We start from the raw sequence: 21,032 nt of genomic DNA, 5'->3' as shown, positions 1-21,032 counted from the left end.
GATTTCGCTGTCTGGAGCACGTAAGATGAGGGTCGCTGGTCCGACGGAGCGTCTGTTCTGTTTCCCGGCCGTATGACTGCTTTGTGTTCGTTTTCTACCAGTCTGCTGTGTGTGTGCCACACGGGCACTTTGTTTTCTCCGTTCTGATGAAGACTGTGCACGTAAAGTTGAATGAAAACTACGGACTCCAGTGGCATTTCATTGTTACTGTTCTTTCAGTCCCAATACTGTAGGTGTTCAGTTGAAGAAGGGGGATAATTCGTGACCCCCACGGCACAGAAATCTTCTGTCAAAAGCAGTAGCGTTTGAAGGGCCATTTTGAAAAATCTAGTATCAGTGTTTCGAATGTAAAGTAGAAATTTATTCTGCCTCATTAAGCCCATCTGTATAAAAGAACCTCTATGAAATTATTAACAAAAAGCGTACCAGAATTCACTGCAGCAGCAGGCACTGAACAGTGGAGATTATTTTAGTAGCATGTGCTTAGAATTCTTTTCTGTCTACTGAACGTGTTTGCTTTGCATCACAGCTTGCCAGCGTGCCTTAAGGTTGCAGCACCTCTTTTTTCCAGGGCCTCTCGAGCGTCCGTGGTGCACCCGTTATGATGTACGTGTTCGTTCGGCACCGTGAGCCGATTGTATTCTTGCCAGGGATCAACTCGAGATGGAAATATTGCTGGGGAGACGGTCTTTGAGAACTAGTCCACTGTCTTCCTAGTGTTGGCATCGCTGAAATAAAGTCCTTTCTTGTTTGACCACTTAAAAAAAAAAAAAAAAAAAAAGGAAATCTTGTTCTCTTGATTCGAGGGTAAATAGCCATTCTTCCATTTGTAGGGTTTTGAAACGTGCCGCTTATAGACCGTTAGCCTTGTGTATAGAAATGCTCTGTAGACCTTTGCACCGCTTTAACAGGAATTGAAAATTCTTGGTAAAAATCGATTAACTATAATTAACATAGTCTTAATATTTATCCTTCATTTTGACTTCCTTAAGTAATTTGTCATAGTGCCTTTCAAAGAGATGGAAGTATAAGGGTGACAAATTTTAAATGAGTTTGTTATTTAATTACCCACAATAAATCAGTGTTTTTACAGCTGATTGCCCTTTAGCAACACCGAAATTATTTTATCTTCCTAAAACATCCATAATTTTTGTCAGCTATGTTAATTTTCCCGATTTAATTTTGTCCCTTCAATTTATAAAACTACTTTCCCCAATATACATGATTGTTTCCTGTGTAATTATAGGGAATAGTGTGGTTAGCAGTTGCTGACAATAACTGATTAGGGCTAACTTCCCTGTTATTGGCAATGATTTACATAATATATTGCTCAGCATGGAGCTTGTAATTTAAAATGATTCATAGGTTGCACGGCCTTTTGTCATTAATCAATATTACAGCATCTTATTAGAATAAAGAGCATCAAGGGAGCTCATTCCATACTGTCTTTAGTCAGAAAATAAATACATTTCAGAATTGATAATATCCACTTGCCACCAAATAACCTAAAGTTTACAGTTAACTATTTGTATTGCATGCCTCGTATTCTTTAGTTAGTATTTAAAATGTCTGCATTTCCATCGCTGAGAAACCGTGTCCATACGAAACTTCCAGCTGATGTGAGCTGCCAGGACTGGCGATCGGAAGCGTCAAGGAAGCTTTACATGCAGAGGCAGAATGAAGTACGGGTTGAGTTGGAAAAACGCAGTTCACGTGTGTGACGTGAAATGTTTCTCCTGGGGTACCTGAGCGGCTCAGTCAGTTAAGCACCCAACTCTTGATCTCGGCTCAGGTCACGATCTCAGTTTGCGGGATCGAGCCCCGCGTCTGGCTCTGCGCTGACAGCAAAGGAGCCTGCTTGAAATTCTCTCTCTGCCCCTCTCTCTCTCTGCTCCCCTCCCCGACTTGCGCGCACGCAGACACATACACGCACACACACGCTCTCTCTCTCTCTCTCTCTCTCTCTCTCTCAAAATAAATGAATGAACTTTAAAAAATAAAATAAAATGAGATGTTTACCTTACTGAAGCATGAAGAGAGTGGGGAGATCCTTCTGGCCCCGTGACGCCTTCTGTACCTGTAGAGAGCAGTGCCGCGACCCTCAGGACTCAGTAGGGACCCGCGTCTCCTCCGTGGCACGCCCGCAGGGTGCCAGCCTGATGCTCACAGCACTGGGCACACGGGGGAGGGAAGACCTCCCAGCGCGCCCGGGTGCTGCCGGGCGCTGTGCGGATTTTCCCCTGTTACTTTCTCTGCACGTTTCACCTGCCGTCGTCTCATTTCTCGGCCCCCATCTGTGTCTTTGAGGGTGGGTCTTAAAGACCAGCAAGAGTGAAGTACATATTTGCAACTTGTAAGTTTGTTTTCGAAGAGAATAACGTGACGTGTGACGTAAAATTTCTTCTCGGCTGCTACCTGTAATACTGGAAGTGAAAAAGCTACTTCTTAAACATCAGTTTCTTAACAATTCTTTTGAACCCTGTTATGCTGCAGATGCCGAGGTCAGCGGTCTTTAATTTTAAGGGACTCTCGATTCTAAGCACATGGGGGCGGGAGTGGAAACACTGTGATTTTAAAAAGCGAAGCAAATCTGATTAGATGAGATACTGCCTCCTCTCCACTCTCCCCTGGCAGCCGTCCTAAAGATAGATCATCTCGAAATGATTTTGAACTTGAAACTACCTTTTCTACTTCTTCTCTGTTTCACTTTTATCACATGAATAATCTCGTTCTCTCTCGGGCGGTGCCCTTTGCAGTCTCATCGGGCTGGGGAGAGATGCCTAACGTCCATTCGAAGGCTGAGAGCTCTTGGGGAGAGCCGTCCTCCCCCTCTGCCCTGGTTGACAACGGCACCGCAGCGTGGGGCAAGCCGCCCAGCAGTGGCAGCGGATGGGGGGACCAGCCCACGGAGCCGCCCGTGACCTTCGGGAGAGCCAGCGCCCCCACTGCCGCCCCGGCCCTGTGCAAACCAGGTGAGTCCGACCTGCACTTTAGAAATGGGTCAGGATATTTTAGTTAGAGGGATACTTTTCATTGGATTTTAAGAATTAATGTTTTAGGACACCTTCCTCATTTTGTTTATACTTTAAAACTAATATCTATTTGCCGCGTCTGGTACACGGACACAGAGGAGCTCTTAACAGAAGCCCGTGCGCTCCCTTTTTAGAAAAATTAACGACCAGAATCCACACCATGGCGCATGGCTGCGGGATGCCGTCAGTGGCGTCTACATGGCAGCAGGACCCCCCGTGCCTGCCGTCTTCAACAGTGCTAGCTCACTAGCTCACTGAGCGACGAGGACGAGGTGAAGCACGCCGTCTCTCCTTTCTGAGAGTGGGTTTAAGACCGACGTGACTTCACAGCACTCAGACCCTTCTGCCGCCTTCTCTCTTGGGAGCGCCGTTCTGCGTTGGGGCTCCAGGCTTACGTGTTCTCTTTTTTTTCTTTGGACGAGAAGAAAAATTAGGCCGCGCTTTCCTCACGTCATCTGAAAGTGTAATAAGCATACGTGCACCATGCGCGTTCTCACACACGTCCAGATCACGTTTACCGAGTGGAATTCTGTGACGCGTGGGGATTTTGCGGCACGATGCATGTGACGTTAGCGTGGACCTAAGCGTGTGAGTCAGGTCCGGTATTAAGATCCGTCGTCCAGATGGCTACGAGAGCTTCATATGTTCTTTGGCCATCGTTAAACCTGTTAGATCTTAAAATGCAACTTTATTTTTGTATTTTTACCACCATGTTTTACATGAGTTTTGTGTGTGTTACTTAGCTAACGCTGGATAGTGTGCTCCCCATATCCACCGTTCTGCTGGATTATTCCATTCCTATGACCTGTTGATGCAAACCTAAAAGACAGGGAGGTCCTTAGATTCACCTGCCGTCCCGAGGCAGTATGTTTGTTCTTACAGTTTGTCCTCGGAGGCGCCATCGTATACGTGTCGACCTTGAAAAAGCGTCCTATCCTCATAGTCGTACGGACTCCCGCTAACTGCATCATCACTTAATCTTTGGCCTTCTTCTCCCAGGAAGTGAAAATGTGGGCTAACTTTTGTACCAGAAATCACTCTGTATCTTAAAAAAAGTAGAAGAAATAACATCCTGAAATCCAAACTCAGTAGTCAGCTCAAGGCTCCATCCACCTACGGCCTCAACTGGCTCCACCCTGTTACTCTGGGAGCGTGTCCGAAACATAGACGTCAGGCCCAACCGCAGACCTGTGCGCTTCTCGTGATCCCCAGGTGACTCGGGTCTGGTCACGTGAGAGGGGCACTGGCCCACCTTCCGCTGCGGGTTCGAAAACCGCGTGGCGGACAGTGGTATTTCCGGGACTCTGCATATTACCGGCTACCTGCCATGCAGACGGTGCTACCCTCCCCCGTGGCCCCCAGGGTCTGTTGTTAGGAAGCCCGTGCTTCAAAATGACCTGTAGCCGGTTAGGGGAGTGGGTAACAGCACAGACTACAGATAGCTGGAGTCTGGAGAAAACAATACGAACACATCTGCATGTGTATTCTGTAACTCCCGCAAGACATTCAATTCTTCGGTCTTGGGAAATGAAGAGGTAAAGAGGCAGCTCCCAGGGCACCCCCCTCGTCCCACCTCCCCCTAAATGGCGCTGTAATGCAGCACCGCCTCCCTGAGGAAGGGTGAGTTTGTGAAGTTCACGTGTGCTCTCCTTCTAGCTTCGAAATCTATGCAAGAAGGCTGGGGCAGTGGTGGGGACGACATGAACCTCGGTGCCAGTCAGTGGGAAGACGAAGAAGGGGGCATGTGGAACAGTGCTGCTTCCCAAGAAAGCGCGTCCTCCTGCGCCTCCTGGGGGAACGCCCCCAAAAAAGGACTCCCAAAGGTGCGTGCAGCCCTAAAGAAAAGAAACGCTAAAGTGACCGGCACTTAAAACTACATTCAGGGTAGAGGGGGCATCCAGTTAGCGGCGGCGGGTAGGTCGGGAGTTCCCTGGGGCCCTCTGGGGATCCGGACGCTGCCCAGCCCTGCTGTCACAGCAGAGTAAAGGCAGAGACGGACGTGAGAATCCAGCTGCTTCCAAGAAGCCAGACGGTAGGGACGTGCAGGCGCTTACGACAGTGCCACTCTTCACACTAAAGGGTTTCGTTTTTCAGAAAAGACGAGTTTCCACTAAAACAGTGTTATGGACGTTAACTGATGATGGGTTTGTTGTTGTAATTTTTAAACAAATGAATAAGTGGTTTTTTTAATTTCTCCTACGGCAAATATTGATAAGTACGATCAACATATCAACAGAATTTCTTTAGAATCCTCGATCTTGGGGCACCTGGGTGGCTCAGTCGGTTAAGCGTCCGACTTCGGCTCAGGTCATGGTCTCACGGTTTGTGGAATCAAGCCCCACGTAGGGCTGTGTTGACGGCTCGGAGCCTCAAACCTGCTTCGGGTTCTGTGTCTCCCTCCCTCTCTGCCCCTGCCACACTTGCGCTCTGTCTCTCTCCCTCAAAAATAAAAAATAAACATTAAAAAAAAAAAAAGAATCTTTAAGACAGAGTAACGGGATTGGTCCTGACACCATTAAGTGTGAAGACTCCTGAGGTACATCATTAAGTGGTTTTGCAATAAATGGCAGACATTTGAAAAACATTTAAGTGAGATCCATAACTCGTATAAGCACCGAGATAAATTCCAAGTAGATCACAAATTTAAATATGATAAATACAAATATAAAAATGTGAAAGAATTTTAAAAACAATCTTAGAGCAGGAGTGAGCGGCCTTTCTAACTATGAGAAAAATCTAAAAATCATCAAATTTACAAAACTTTCAGTCCTGAAAGATTTACAGACTTCAGTAAAACCGTGCATGACAGGGGTACGTGGGGGGGGGAAGCTCAGTCGGTTAAGTGTCTGACTTCAGCTCAGGTCATGGCCTCGCAGTCCATGGGTTTAAGCCCCGCTTCGGGCTCTGTGCTGACAGCTCGGAGCCTGGAGCCTGCTTCGGATTCTGTGTCTCCCTCTGTCTCTGCCCTCCCCCTCTCAAAAATAAGTAAACATTTTTTTTAAAAAAGCGCACGGCAGAAAATACCATAAAATCAAAAGACAAGCTGGAAAAACATATTTGTATCATATCGTGCAGAGGGCTGATCTCCCTGATATATACATAAAGGCCCTACAAACTGACGTGTTTTTTTAATCGATAAGTAGATTGCTCCATAGAAAAATGAGCAAAGAATATAAATAGATGCTCCCTAGAAAACAAACACTGACAGCTCTTCAACCCTTGAAGGGACCTTCAGCCTGCCCTGCGGAAAGAGTTCAAGTTAAAACAACACTGGGAGATGCCACTTTTCATCTCTCGGACCAGCAGAGCCCCCAGCGTTGAGTAAGCGGGTTCTGTCCGCAAAGCTGTGAGAAAAGCAGCCCTCTCCCACGTCACTGGCGGGACTCTAAGTCGGTGGGGCCCCCGCGGAGGGCGGTTTGGCGTCATCTGTCGCGGTTACAGATGGGCCAGCGCCGGGATGTGGTGCTTCTGCCTGTCACGGGCGTAGCAGATGGCACCTGTATGCCGTCTTCTCCTGTCGCGTTTTTGTAGGGAAAAAAGTGATGGTTTAAATGTACGTTAGCGGGGTGACTGAGTCGCCCCACATCCATACCAGGGAAAGCTGAACAGATTTTTATAAAGGAAGTCTCCCTGTATTCATCTGAAAAGACCACCAAAATAGGCTGTCAAATGAGAAGGCAAGGGACAGAGAAGCGCGCGCTGCACACCTTTGTGGGGCCGGGGAGCGAAAGCGTGCACACACCCGCGCGTGCGAAGAGCGAGCGGGAGCCGAGCGGACGGAAGGTGAGGTAGGAAGAAGGCACTTTGCGCGCACCCTGTGTCTCCATCCGAATCCTACGAAGGTGTGATCTGTTCAGAAACATTAATTCAGCAGAGCATTTCATTAGCAGTAGCAGAACCCAGAACCTAGAATCAGGGCTCGCTTCATCAGGAGCGGAAGCGATTACAGACATCAGACGAGGAGTCTTTTTTCGGCTGGGCTGGCAAATAACCCAGTTAATGACGGCACCAGGAACACGAAACAGGTAAATTAAAACACCGTGTACTCTTGGCACCTCCGGCCCCGGCAGTGATTCCAGGCGCCTCCAGATAAGCACTTCCTCGAGGAAAGAGCGCCCGTTGGTTGGTTTAATATCGCCACACAGACCCCATTCTGCATTTAACGGCAGGCTCCATTTGGACAAGCGCCGTGAGGAGTGATTTTAGAGGAGGGTGTTCTTTCCCCGGTGTGAACACATGGTTAGAACCTTTGTAGTTGTTGGAAGAGGAGGGACGTCACTGAGAAAACTTAACATCCTCGCCCAGCCCTTGTGGGCTGCCCCATGCTCCCCTCCTCCTCTGCCCTGCACTCCCCTCCTCTCCTCCGCTGCCCTGTGCTCCCCTCCCCTCCTCTGCTGCCCTGTGCTCCCCTCCTCTGCTGCCCTGTGCTCCCGTCCCCTCCTGTGCTGCCCTGCGCTCCCCTCCCCTCCTCTGCTGCCCTGTGCTCCCCTCCTCCGATGCCCTGTGCTCCCCTCCTCCGATGCCCTGTGCTCCCCTCCTCCGATGCCCTGTGTTCCCCTTCTCCCCTCCCCCGCTGCCCTGTGCTCCTCTCCACTCCCCTGTGCTCCCCTTCTCCCCTGCCCTGTGCTCCCCTCCCCCCCCCCCCCCGCTCCCCTCCTCTGCTGCCCTAGCTTGCTTTTTGTGATCGCCTCTCCTCTTCTCTTCATCTTCTCCCTCACTGACGTTTGCCATTTATGTCTTCTCTACCCCAAGGGCTGCAAGCAGTGAATAGTCAATAAAATTAACAGGCTTTTTGTTCCTTTCATCTTGTTGCCTTTTCATTCTGTTGGAATGAACCCCCTGCATTTTGTCATCTTTGACAGTAAAGCTTATAAAAGGGCAGAAAACATGTAATTTTTAGTAAACTTCACATAGTATTAGCATAGGGCCGTGTTCAAAGGAGCGCTTAGGATTATTTGATAATGGAAGTGGCACACATTTGTGATGAACTAAATTAATTCTCTGGGGAAGAAAAATAATTATCTTGCTTTTTTAAAGTCCTTAAATTACACACGTACGCCAACTTGCACGCGCACCCTAAAGCATTCCGCAGTACTAGCCACGAAGCAGTCAGGGACTCTGGAGCACAGCATCGCTCGACGTTAATACAGAAAGAGTCTCTAACTTGAAATCACCGTGAAGTTTAGGCCGCTCCCGTGTCTAGAAGAAACGTATTAACCCGTGACCCACACTTTGTCCTAGGGCATGAAAACGTCTGGCAAGCAGGACGAGGCCTGGATCATGAACCGGCTGATCAAACAACTCACGGACATGGGCTTCCCGGTGACTGGTGTCTTATTTTTACTGCTTCCCTCCGCGTGTGCTGCCATGCATGGCCCTGATTGTGTCCTGCCCGCGGTTGTCACACGTAACAAGCGAGACTTTTGAGGGAGGAGAGTGTTCATGCAGCCTAACTCGTAAATTCCCCTTTTACCCGAGTGCTTCTGTCTAGGGACCGTTGCTTTCAACCAGAGCGAGCATCCACACCATTCCGTCAAGTAGGGTGTGCGAGCCTTCTGGAATAAAACATGCCACGTGATCGTTCCTTTCTTTGGCTTCTACAGCTCTGCATTTTCTTTTAAATTATAATTAAAAGTGAATTTTCGTTAGTTTATGCGGTGGATTGACAGAGATCACAAGAGAAAACTTGGGATCAAGTACCAAAGCGCTGGGTCCAGAAAAAAGAGTCCTAACCGGTCCTATTGAGTGCCCGAGTCTCGGGTCACATGTAGGGAGAGTTCAGATTGTACGGTGTCCCCCGAAAATGTGCCATGAGGCATCCCGTTCCTGAGATCCTAACGCAGGAGTTCAGCTCCTGAGGGATATCCCCCGGGTCTGTTCGGTCTTCCCTTCAAAGGTCTTCTTTCCAGATCGTTACTCAAGTGAACATCCGTCTTTGATTTCTGTGGATGTTCCTGAAGAATGGGTCCAGAACGGCCCGGTCCAGGAACGACATGCCTCGCGTCGGGCACACGCCCTCTGTCACCGGGCAGGCCGCAGACCCGGGGGTGGCCCAGCCCCTTCCCGCGTGAGAGCGCTGGCGGGACACCGGCGGCCTGCCCGGGAGTCCCCGTTTGCACCGTGGTGCTCGCACACACTGACACGCACCTGTTCCGTTCGTAGGAACGTGAATAGTTATCAACGTGCATCTGCTTGTTTCGTTTTGGTCTTTTGTACGTTGCCTGGTGGCGAGCGGGCAACAGCAGGGCCCAGAGTCCGCGCAGTGGAGAGTGGAGCTCTGTGCTCTGACCGGCTGCCGGGACGTTCCCAAAGTCGTTGCGGCAGAGAGTTCATCCTTGCCGAACCCTTGCTACTCACTGTGGTGTGGAGTCCACGACAAGATTCCACGGACCCCGCACGTTTTGTCTTTAAAGTGTCAGATGCAAGTTCTTTAAAAGTCGACCCGGCGCGTGTTCTTACTTGAAGTGCCTTTACTTAGAAGACGTTTGTGTCTAGCCTCGCCAACGAAGGGCAGTGTTTCCGGTTCCAAAACCCAGTAATGTTTAGTCAGCCGTAATCATTTCTCTAAGCTAATAGTGATCGAATTCTCTACTAGCTTTTTTGTTACCGTCGAGACGTAATCTTCATTAGAGTTCTGTTTTCCCACACAGAGAGAACCAGCTGAAGAGGCCTTGAGGAGCAACAATATGAATCTCGACCAGGCCATGAGTGAGTACTCTGACGCCCTTAACGCATACTTTCTTGAAAGGTGCCAGTTTGTGGAGTTTGGATTTCCAGAAGCATTTTATCGTAGTCTTGGGTTAATGGTTTCAATTCGTGCTGGGTAGACAGGACCAAGCTTCAGCAAAAGAGCGAGCGTGTGAAGCGTGGTAACCACACAGCAAGTCTCTGGAGGCTGGTGGACCCTGGGGACGGATGGCCAAAGCCCACGTCGAGGCACGTTCGCCTGTTTCATTTTTCTCTGTACTTCAGCCAAGAGATGAGTTTTTCCCATCTGTTTTGAGGGGAGGTCATCACTGCATTCGTAGAGAAAGACTGGGACCACAGGCCAGACTTCATGCGACACTGACTGAGCGTGTTCTTCGCACCTGGCCCCAGAACGGGCTTGCTCAGGGGCCCACAGAGACATCTCCGTGCCGGTGGAGCGCTTACTGGTGACAGATGAGATTTACCTCAAGGGACGAGCAGCCCTCATTGTGGAGCTGCTGTGAAAATAGTAATAACTAAAGGTGATAAATAGAATCGGAATTCTGTAGCTGCGTTTTAGGATGGCATATCAAACTCTTCCGAACATTTCCTTTTTTTGAGAGAGGGAGCGTGCTCACACAAGTGGGGGAGGGGCAGAGGGAGAGGGAGAGAGAAACCCAAGCAGGCTTCACACTCTCAGCACAGAGCTCGATGCCGGGCTCGATCTCATGAACGACGAGATCACAACCCGAGCTGAAATCGAGAGTTGGATGCTCAACCAGCTGAGCCACCCAGGCACGCCTAGAATGGTGTATTAAACTCTTAACTCATAAAGGGTAAAGAAAAAGAGAATTAGACATAACTTACGGCTGTGACAACTTGGGAACAAAATCATAGCACCTTTAAAAAGAGATCATTTGTGACATCAAAAATATAAAAGGGGGAGAGCAAACGGATGGAACTCTTATAAGCCAATGAAGAGAAATTGCTTTCAGCAGAAAAGGGACTATTCCATCAATGTTTAACGTAAACCTCGTGGTAACCGTGAAGCAAAAATCTAGCACAGACACACAAACCACGAAAAGGGGGAGACTGAGAAAATGGAAGGCCGTCAACGTATGAAGGTAGACAGAGACAGAAGGAAAAACAGTAGAGAGACAGAATAACCAGAAGGCAGAAGATAAAAGGGCGGTAGCCCGTGCTCACATGTCCGTAATCTCTCTTAATGGGACTGAACTCACCAACCTAAAGGCACAGAGCTGCTGGATGGATTAAAGCCACAAGACCCAAGGTGCCTGGGTGGCTCAGTCGGTCGAGCGTCCCACTTCGGCTCAGGTCACGATCTCACGGTTTGTGGATTCAAGCTCAGAGCCTGGAGCCTGCTTCGGGTTCTGTGTCTCCCTCTCTCTCTGCCCCTCCCCCACACACTCTCTCTCTTTCTGTCTGTCTCTGTCTCTCTCTCTCAAAAATAAACATTAAAAAAAATTTTTTTTATTAAAAATGTTTAAAGCAAATAAGGCCACAAGACCCAAGTCTGTGCTGCCCACCGGAGACTCATTGCAGCTCTAAGACACACACAGGCTCACGTTGAAAGCATGGAAAATGATATTCCAAGCAAACAGAAACGGAAAGAAGGCGAGCATAGCCATACTCAATATCCGACAAAATAGACTTGAAGCCAAAAAGGGTGACAAGAGTCCAAGAAGATCATTATATGCTGACAAAGGGGTTAATACGTCAAGAAGATGTAAGCAAATTATAAATATATCCATTCTCAACACCTGACCACCAAACTACATTAAGTAATTAATAACAGATCATAGAGGAGAAATAATATAGTAATTTTATGGAAGATTTCAGATACCCCACTGTTAACCATGGATAGATCTTCCAGACTAGAAATCGATAAGGAAAAATGGAATTGAACCATACTTCAGAGCAAATGGACCTAAAAGATATACACAGAACATTCCATCCAGCAGCAGCAGGATATACACGTTTTTCAAGCACACAGGGAACATTCTCCAGGATAGATCTGATAGGCCACAAAACTATCTTAGGGGTTGTTTGGGGTTTTTTTTTTCTTTCTTTCTTTTTTTCTTTTTCTTTTTTTCATCTTTTCAATAGAGCGTGAACAGGGGAAGGACGGAGGGGGAGGAGAGAGAGAGAATGACTCAAGCAGGCCCCACACTGAGTGTGGAGCCCAATGTGGGGCTCATTCTCACAAGCATGAGATCATGACCTGAGCCGAAGTCAAGAGTCAGACGCTTAACTGAGCCACCCAGGTGCCCCCAAACTATTCTTAGTTTTAAGAAGCTAGAAGTCCTACCAACCATCTTCCTCAACATGAGGAAAATGAGAAGATCCATAAACATGTGGAAACTAAACACACTTTAAACAACCATTGGGTCAAAGAAGAAGTTGAAAGGAAAGTGAAAAAGTATCCCGAAACAAGTGACAGTGAAAACATGTCAAATGTGGTGGGAAGCAGCAAAGGCAGTTGTGAGAGGAAAGCGTGTAGCAGTTAAACACAGATACTAAGAATTTAAAAAGATGTAAGAGAAGCAACCTAACTACACACCTCAAAACTCGCAAGAGAACACATTAAGCCCAAAGTTAGCAGAAGGAAGGAAATAATAAGGATCAGAGCAGAAATAAATAAAATAGAGACTAGAAAAACAGTAGAAAGGATCTGTGAAACTAACAGCTGATTCGTCAAAAAGAAAAACACAATTGATAAACCTTCAGCTAGACCTAAAAAGAAAAGAAAGACTCAAAGGAATGAAATCAGAAGTGGAAGAGGAGACTCTGCAACTAATAACCACTAAAATACATGGAACCGTGAGAGGCTGCTGTGAACAATTATATGCCAACACATTACTTAACTTAGAAGAAATGAATACACTTCTAGAAACAACTTACCAAGACCGAATCAGCAAGAAATATAAAATCTGAACAGACCAGTGAGTTAAGAGATAGAGTCAGTTGCCAAAACACAGAAAACTTCAGGACCAGATGACTTCACTGACAGAAATCCTACCAAATATTAAAGAAGAATTAACATCAGTCCTCAGACTCTTCCAAACTATCAAGGAGAAGGGAATACGTCCAGGCCCATTCTACAAGGCCAGCGTTACTCTGATACCAAAACCTAAGAAGGATACCACAAGAAAACCGTAGACCGATATCCCCAATGAACGTACATGCAGAAATTCTCAACAAGATATTAGCAAACTGAGTTCAACCACACATGGATACGATTACACTCCGTGACCAGGTGGCGCTTGTACCTAGGATGCAAGGCTGGTTCGACATACACAAATCAGTAAATGTGATCTATCCCATCAATAAACTGAAAGATAAAAATCATGTGATCATCTCGATAGATGCAGAAGAAATATTTGACAGCATACAGCATCCTTGCATGATTTGGGAGGGTGGGGGGAACCTTAAGCAGACTGGGTAGAGAAGGAACGTACCTCAACCTAATAAAGGCCGTAGGTGACAAACCCACAGCTGACATTTTACTCAGTGGAGAGAAGTTGAAAGAGTTCATTAGATGAGGAACAAGGCAAGGATGCTGACTCTCTCCACTCCTGTCCAGTAAAGTGCTGGAAGTCCTGGCCAGGGCAGCTAGGCAAGGCAGAAGGGGGGAAAAGGCATCCATGTTGTCCGTATTGAAAAGGAAGAAGTCAAGTTCTCGTTATTTGCTGATGATACGATCCTGTATATAGAAAATTCCAAAGAATCGGTCGACGGTCTCCGTAAAGCAGCAGAATACAGAATCGGCATACAGAAATCAATTGCATTCCTTTGCACTAATGATGAGGCATCTGGAAAAGAATGAAAACCATCCCATTCACAATAACATCAAAAACAATATAGTACTTAGGAATAAATTTAATCAAGGGAGTGAAAGATCCGCACAATGAAAACTGTAAGACTTTGTTAAAAGAAATTGAAAAAGACACAAACAAATGGAAAGGCATCCCATGTTCGTGGATCAAAAAAATTCATATTGTTAGTCTGGTTATATTACCCAAAGCAGTCCCCATCAAAAAACCAAAGGCATTCCCAGAAGTAGAAGAAACAAAAACAATCCTGGGGCACCTGTTTGGCTCAGTCAGTTAAGCACCCCAACTCTTGATTTCAGCTCAGGTCATGGTCTCACAGTTTGTGGGAACGAGCCCCACGTCGGGTTCTGCCTGACAACGGGGACCCTGCTTGAGATTCTCTCCCTCTCTCTTTACCCCTTCCCCCCTCAAAAATAAATATTAAAAGAAAGAAAGAAAGAAAGAAAGAAAGAAAGAAAGAAAGAAAGAAAGAAAAAGAAAGAAAGAAAAGACAAAAATCCTAAAATGTGTGTGAAACCACAAAATACTCCAAGTAGCCAGAGCGGTCTTAAGGAAGAACAAAAGTGGAGATATCACACTTCTGAATTTCAGACTGTACTACAAAGCCACAGTAATCAAAACAGTGGTACTGGCGCAAAAATAGACAGTCTGGGGCACCTGGCTGGCTCATTTGGTAGAACATGTGACTCAGTCTCAGAGTTGTGAGTTCAGGCCCCACGTTGGGTCTAAAACTTCCTTAAAAAAAAAAAAAATTAGACACTTCGGCCAGTGGAACAGAATAGAGCCCACAATTAAACCCCAGCATATACAGTGAACTAGTATTTGACAAAGGAGCCAAAAGTACTGATTGGGGAACGGATGGTATCTTCAACAAAAGGTTCTGGGAAAAATGGAGAGACGTGCAGAACAATGAAATTGGACCCCTGTCTCACACTACTCACAAAAATTAATTCAAAATGGATCAAAGGCTTAAGCAACAAAGCAAAACAAAAACAGAAGAAAATTAAAGAAGAGGCCTGTCAGTATTGGTCTCGGCAATAACTGGGGGGGGACAGCAAAAGCACAGACAACAAAAGAAAAGTCAACAAATGAGGACTACATCGAACTCAGAAGTTTCTGCACAGCAAGAGAAGCACCAAAATGAAAAAACCTATAGAACAGGAGGAAAATTTTGCAAGCCATGTACTGGATAAGGGGTTAATATCCAAAATCTATGGATCTATCAGTCAAACTAATGACCCAAAAAAAGTTTGATTAAAATAACTAAATCGGGGTTGCCTGGGTGGCTCAGTCGGTTGAGCGAACGACTTCGGCTCAGGTCGTGATCTCGCAGTCCGTGAGTTCGAGCCCCGCGTCAGGCTCTGTGCTGACAGCTCAGAGCCTGGAGCCTGTTTCCGATTCTGTGTCTCCCTCTCTCTGACCCTCCCCCGTTCATGCTCTGTCTCTCTCTGTCTCAAAACTAAATAAACGTTAAAAAAAAAATTTTTTTTTAATAAAATAACAATCGGCATTTCTGCAAAGAGGACATCAGAGTGGACAACAGATCCGTGAAGATCATCAGAGAAATGGAAATCCAAACCACAGTGAGGTCTCCCCTCACATCTGTCAGAATGCCTTTTCTCAAGAAGATAAGAGACATCAGGTGCCGGCGAGGACATAGGGAAAAGGGAACCCTTGTTGCAATGTTGGAGGGAGCGTCAATTTGTTCACCTGGCATGGAAAACAATACGGGGGTACCTCCAAAAACGAAAAGAAGACTTACTGTACGGCACAGCCATTCCAGTTCGGGCATCTACCCAAAGGAGGAAAACAGGATCTTGACAAGATAGTCGCTTCCATGTTTATCACATTATTCACAACAGCCAAGGAGTGGAAACCATCCAAACGCCCATCAACGAACGGATGAACGCGTGGAAAAGATGCCAGCATATATACACAACGGAATATGATTCAGCCACGAGAAAGGGGAGTATCCTTCAGTCTGCAACATATCCTTCATTCTGACAGATCTTAAGCACATCAGAGGAAGGCAAGTTCTGTACGATAGCGCTTGTATGTGGCATCTAAAATGTTAAACCCCACGGGAAACCGTGAATGGCAGTTACCGGGGAGCAGGGGTAGGGGGGTGAGTAATGGTGTTTCAGGGTACGAATTTGTAACAAGGAGTAGATAAGCTGCAGAGATCCAGTTCACGGCACGCTGAGCGCACAGTAATGTTGTAGTATGATGATGTAACAGGGTAAAATATGGCTACGTGGACCATCCTATTACAGCATGTAGGTCTATCCAGTAACATGTACACCTTAAGCTTATACAGTGTTACACGCCAAATTGATCCAGTTAAAAGATAAATAAGTAAAACAATAATTCTGTTAGATATTTACATGGAAAATGTAGCTGATTCTCATTATTCGTCTCCAGGAAACAATAGGGTCGAATTCCTGTAAGCCACAGCATTTTTGTCAACCAGTCCGTACATAACCTTCCTTTATGTGCGTTTCTGGCTAAAGATACCTTATTTAATACATATTTCTCACAAAGATGCCGTGTATCTTTATAGTAAAACGTTGGCTAGAAGGAGCTAGCATTTTCCCGACCCTGGGTCCTGTGACCATAGATCTCTTTGGCCGTCCACACTGAATCCAGTGCTGTCGGCTACACCTTTCGAAAATCGGTCATCATCTTGTGACTCCAAAAAGTTAGCCACTCTTCCCTTCTTTCCATAGCTTCATCGCACACGGTAGATGTTGCTTTAGCTCTTTCTGGGCAGCCTCACGTACAAATGGGTGACTGTTCTCTTCCTCTTGCCGGATGCACCGTATCGTTCATTCACTCACATTGAGCTTGAACAACAGCACCGCAGCTCCTGCCTGAACAACACTTAGCTGACGTGTTTTCTCCATCGGGCACGGCGCAGCCTCATTGCCCCCACGAGCCCTACAGCATACGTCAGCACTGTGCTTGGGGACCACTTCCAACGCCGAAACCGCCAACAAAGAGAACAAAACTGAAAACAGTGGCGCGAAATAGACCACAGAGGGACACTTGTTGCTGTAGGGGAGCCGAGTGAGAAGCATCTTGTTTGGTCTGAGCCGAGAACGCGTGTGTCGGGCAGCCGGGACTCTTCGCCATCCCCTGCGTGTCCACAGACGACCCCAGAAGTGCCACGGGTTCTGATCTGGGGGCTACAGGTAAATGTAGCCAGTCGGTGAACGCACAGATGCGGCATCCGTGAATAGGAAGATCGACTTGATAGTTCCATGCAGGTGCCGAACTGTTGTGGTGCAAGCTGCCAGGACAGAAATGACCCATCGGTTCAGTGTGAGCTTGAAGAAGTTCATTGTACCCGGTTAGAATTGTAAGACGGCACAAAGTCACAGGTAGCCACACGAAACCAGTCGCTGGCCGGAGAGCGCATGAGGGCGAAAACCTTGTCTGTCTCGTATGACGTTGTGTCCCCGGCGTCTGGAAGAACCCTCACGGGGGCGTGGGAAATGGAAACCGACGGCTGCGGGGGGTCAGCGGAGCCGTTTTAAACAGGATAATCGGGGCAGGGTCCTGAGGACCCCGCCGGGGAAGGCCGTGTGGAGAACGGGGTGCCTCCCAGGAGGGGAAGGGAGGGCGGACTCGGAGCGGCCCGGGGCCCGGTTGCAGACTGTCGGGGCTCACGAGAGCAAAACCACAGCCTCCCTGTTTTCCGGGAGGTTGAGAGGCTCCCACCGGCGCCCATCTTGAGCTCGGCGCTCCTGACTGATGCTCCTCGGGCATTTGGGTAACTGTTGCCTCTGTTTGCTGTGCCCCAGGCGCCCTGCTGGAAAAGAAGGTGGACGTGGACAGGCGTGGACTGGGAGTGACCGACTACAATGGAGGGGTCACCAAAGCCCTTGGCTGCCGCCCACCAGTCTCCAAAGACTCTTCCGGGGACCGCCCCACCTTTCTTGACAAGGTATGAATTTAGGGGGTGTTTTGCTTGTTTGTTTTTAACACAAGGGACTTTTCATTTTAACCGTGTCCTTAATGCAAGCTGGATCAAATACTTGCTGGGCTGCAATACTTAAGTGACTTTTACCCACTTTTTAAAATACGTATGAATGTTCAACTCAAAAGAGATGGTGTCGTGTTTCATGCGATGTGACTAAGAAAAAATACTGAAATTGAAAACTGATTTTCCTCGCAGTGGGTCAACCTGGCTGGCTTGTCTGCTTCCATTTGCCCAGTAACAAGGGTCTTCAAATCTCTGTTTCACTGTCTTATTTTATACGCACAGTTCTTCCCCTTGGAAATGATGTTATGTGTTTACTCTCGGAAAAAGAGACTTGAAGTGGTTGTGCAGGTGCCCGTGTCTGGCCAGGTCAGCTCGGCCACTTGAGAGTTCGTGCAGGAGTCCGTCAGAAGCCCCTGGGGTGGGTCACGTGTCCAGACACCGGTTCGGTCCTTTTAGGACCGTCCCATGGCGAGGCCCCCTCTCCAGACTGGTGTGACTTCACAGGGAGACGAGGACAGCATCCCACGAAATTGAATCAGAATGTTGAACCTTGGAAATAAAATTAAAGCAAGGAAGGACAAGTTTAAAAACAAAACAAAAAACAGGCTCACAGGAGACAGAGGTGAGACTACGCCTCCGTTCTTAAACAAACAGGGTCCCCTCCCGCCCGCCCCCCTGCCGAACGCTGTGGCCAGGCTGGGCCCAGGAGGAGCGGTGCGCAATTCCAATTTAACTTAGTATCTTGTATTTACACTTGGCTCAGGATGGGACGCTGACTTGTTTCCTTACCTTTAACATGTGGAATACTGCTACACGTTTGTTGGGAAGTTAGAAAAAATAGATCTGCAAAGGGCCTGGTCCATAACGTGACCTTAATAAATATAACAGGGTAAGAGTCTGTTTTGTAACCTACCCTGTTATTGGCTTAAACTGCACAAAATTGCTGTTTGCGGGTCAAAAACAGCTGAGTGTCAGCAGAATCCAACCAAATGTACACCTAGAGCCTCGATGATGACTTCTCGGAAGGAGCGGGTTTACTTGAACACGGTTGTACACCGTTTTCTAAATGAGGCTTTTGCGAATGTTTCCGTCGTCCTCCTGACTGCTGCCCCTGGGCGGGGTCGGTTGTGTATGAGAGCGTCCCAAGCTACCGTGTGTGCTTGCGGAATAATCGTTGACAGTGAAAGCAGCGTCTCAGTCTGGTTTCTCTTTTGCTTTTCCCCTCTTCCTCTGGCCCTTGTTCTCCATTCTCTTGTTGCCCACACTGTTTTGACCTCCTGATTCCTTACCATCCACACGCCTCTACGCCCTTGGGAAATTGCTTTGTGCTCTGTGGATGGACACTGCACACAGCTCACCCTCTGTTTCTCCCGTCAGGACGGCGGCCTGGTGGAAGAGCCCACGACTTCACCATTTTTGCCTTCACCAAGCCTGAAGCTCCCCCTTTCAAACAGTGCACTCCCTAATCAGGCCCTGGGTGGGATTGCCTCAGGGCTGGGCATGCAAAACTTGAATTCTTCTAGACAGGTAAGGCCGTGGGAGAAAGCCAGCGCGGTCTCTGTTTCACCTGCCTCTAAAAAAATGTGTTTGAGCCACAAACTGTCCCATTTTTAATGAATACCCATACTTCACGATACAATCACGTATGAAAAGGTAGCCGAGAGAGTAGAAAGATCATCCTGCAGGTAACGTGCAGGTGTCAGGAGTGGAGTCCAGCTCCTGGGATTGAACCATAGTAAGGGAAATGCTTCCAGATCGTATTGTTACATGTAAGTAACACATAGTTCAGTGCCCTTGGTGCTGACCTACCGCTAGACTCCTTCATGGAGCCAGGCGGTGCCGTCCTTTCTCCTGGCCTCAAAACTGGAAATACATTGGTCTGTGAGAAAACACCACCTTTTCCCCTGCTTTGCCCTGAAGTCGAGGTGACATTTCGCTGGCTTCCAGAGAGTCGTGTTGGCATTCTCCCTCTCTGACGCTCAGGGAAGGGGAAAGTCCCTGTCAGGCTTTCACCTGACAGGGAACTGAGAGTTGAAGGGAAGGGAAGACTGAGAGTTGCGTTGGCTGCTGCTCCCTGGCACTTGTCTCTCCCTGTCCTTCTGGAAGACATGACCTGCTTTCCTGGCTTTCCTAGGACTTCCTTTTCCTGGGTTTCCTCACGCAGGAGGCTGACACGCACCCACCTCCGAGACCCCTCTCTAGGTGGAGGCTAAGCTGCGTGAGGCGGCCACGTGCGCACCTGCTGTCCCCGGTGACGGTCAGCGGCGCCTCCTGCCACCAGCGTCCCTGTTTGTGTGGTCCTCGCGGCCTGACGTCACTGATGCCGGTGGTAGTGCAGTGCAACGCCTGTTTCGGGTGACCTGCCGTCTGACAAGTAACCACCCTGCAGGCGGGGTGATGGGAGAGAGCCCCCGTGCCTGGCCGCTGACTCGCCCCAGAGAAGCGGGAAGGACACCTAAAATGCATTGATGAGATCTCACACACAGATACCTGCCAGGATCTGGCCTTTTACTCAGCTTCAGCTTTGGCTTTTGTTGAAATTATACTTCTGTTTCCTATTTGAAAACGTCGCTGTCTTCGGCTTAGTGATCCCCGCCCTGACGACCCTGCGTCACCACAGGTCTCCCGTGACAGAAATAGAGCAACCCAGTGGCTCCGCGTGGCCGTGGTTCATAGCACCGTATTATCAGGGTTTGTCTGGACGGGATAGTCCTGTCCAGGGACGTTTTCCGGCCGGCACTGTCGTGTGGCTTCTGCGATTTGGAAACACAGGCAGGCCTCGTGGGCCGGTCGGCCGTCGTCTGTAACCAGGCCGAACAAAACTGTCTGTGAAATTCACTTTGGTAGAAGTTCACGGTGCAGGGGGGAGTAGATACGCTTTGGCTCTCGTGGCCAGGCAGGCGGGGCCTCCCCCGGAGCTCCCGCGGCGCCGGCGCCCTAACGCCCCGGTCCCTCCCGTGTCCCTGCAGATCCCGAGTGGCAATCTGGGTGTGTTCGGCAGCAGCGGAGCAGCACAAGCCAGGACCATGCAACAGCCGCCGCAGCCGCCCGTGCAGCCTCTGAGCTCCTCCCAGCCCAGCCTCCGCGCTCAAGTGCCTCCGTTTCTATCCCCTCAGGTGGGGCCCGCACCCGCGCTCCGGGCAAGGCCACGCACGCACGCACGCACGCACGCACGCCTGGGCCATGGCCATGTCACCGCTGTAGAGTGAGGGCGGGCTCACCCCCGCCCGCCCGACAGGAGGCTGCCAGGGCCACCGGCGTGGCCACTGGAAGCGCCGAGCGGGGGTCCTCCCGTCGTGCCGGGTGGAAAGGCGCCTCCCTCGCTACCAGGCTGCCATTTGTGTCCTGCTCTTGACAGCTGTTCAGACGAGCCCGATGCACTGTCCTAGCTGGGAGAGGAAGGTGGCGAGCTGGCACTTTGCTTAGGACGTGAGGGGCCACGTGGGAGCAGTCAAGGACCGAGTAATGCTTTAG

General features: G+C 48.6%; 1 protein-coding gene across 4 annotated transcripts in view; it reads left to right on the top strand.

The window, feature by feature from the left end:
• TNRC6C (trinucleotide repeat containing adaptor 6C) overlaps positions 1-21,032 on the top strand; it is a 142,858-nt gene that overhangs the window by 98,125 nt on the left and 23,701 nt on the right. For 3 of the 4 annotated variants that reach the window (XM_078438089.2, XM_078438087.2, XM_078438086.2), the window contains 7 exons: positions 2,757-2,972; positions 4,689-4,855; positions 8,274-8,354; positions 9,683-9,740; positions 17,377-17,519; positions 18,936-19,085; positions 20,528-20,674. In XM_078438089.2, the coding sequence (XP_078294215.2) occupies positions 2,757-2,972; positions 4,689-4,855; positions 8,274-8,354; positions 9,683-9,740; positions 17,377-17,519; positions 18,936-19,085; positions 20,528-20,674 (962 nt within the window). The remainder of the gene's footprint in view (positions 1-2,756; positions 2,973-4,688; positions 4,856-8,273; positions 8,355-9,682; positions 9,741-17,376; positions 17,520-18,935; positions 19,086-20,527; positions 20,675-21,032) is intronic. The other variant, XM_078438088.2, reaches the window with a different exon arrangement.

Source organism: Panthera onca, chromosome E1 (assembly GCF_046562875.1).
Source record: "Panthera onca isolate mPanOnc1 chromosome E1, mPanOnc1 haplotype 2, whole genome shotgun sequence".
NCBI classification, from domain to species: domain Eukaryota; kingdom Metazoa; phylum Chordata; class Mammalia; order Carnivora; family Felidae; genus Panthera; species Panthera onca.
The sequence above is the reverse complement of the archived record's forward strand: the minus strand, read 5'-3'. Positions and strand labels throughout refer to the sequence as shown.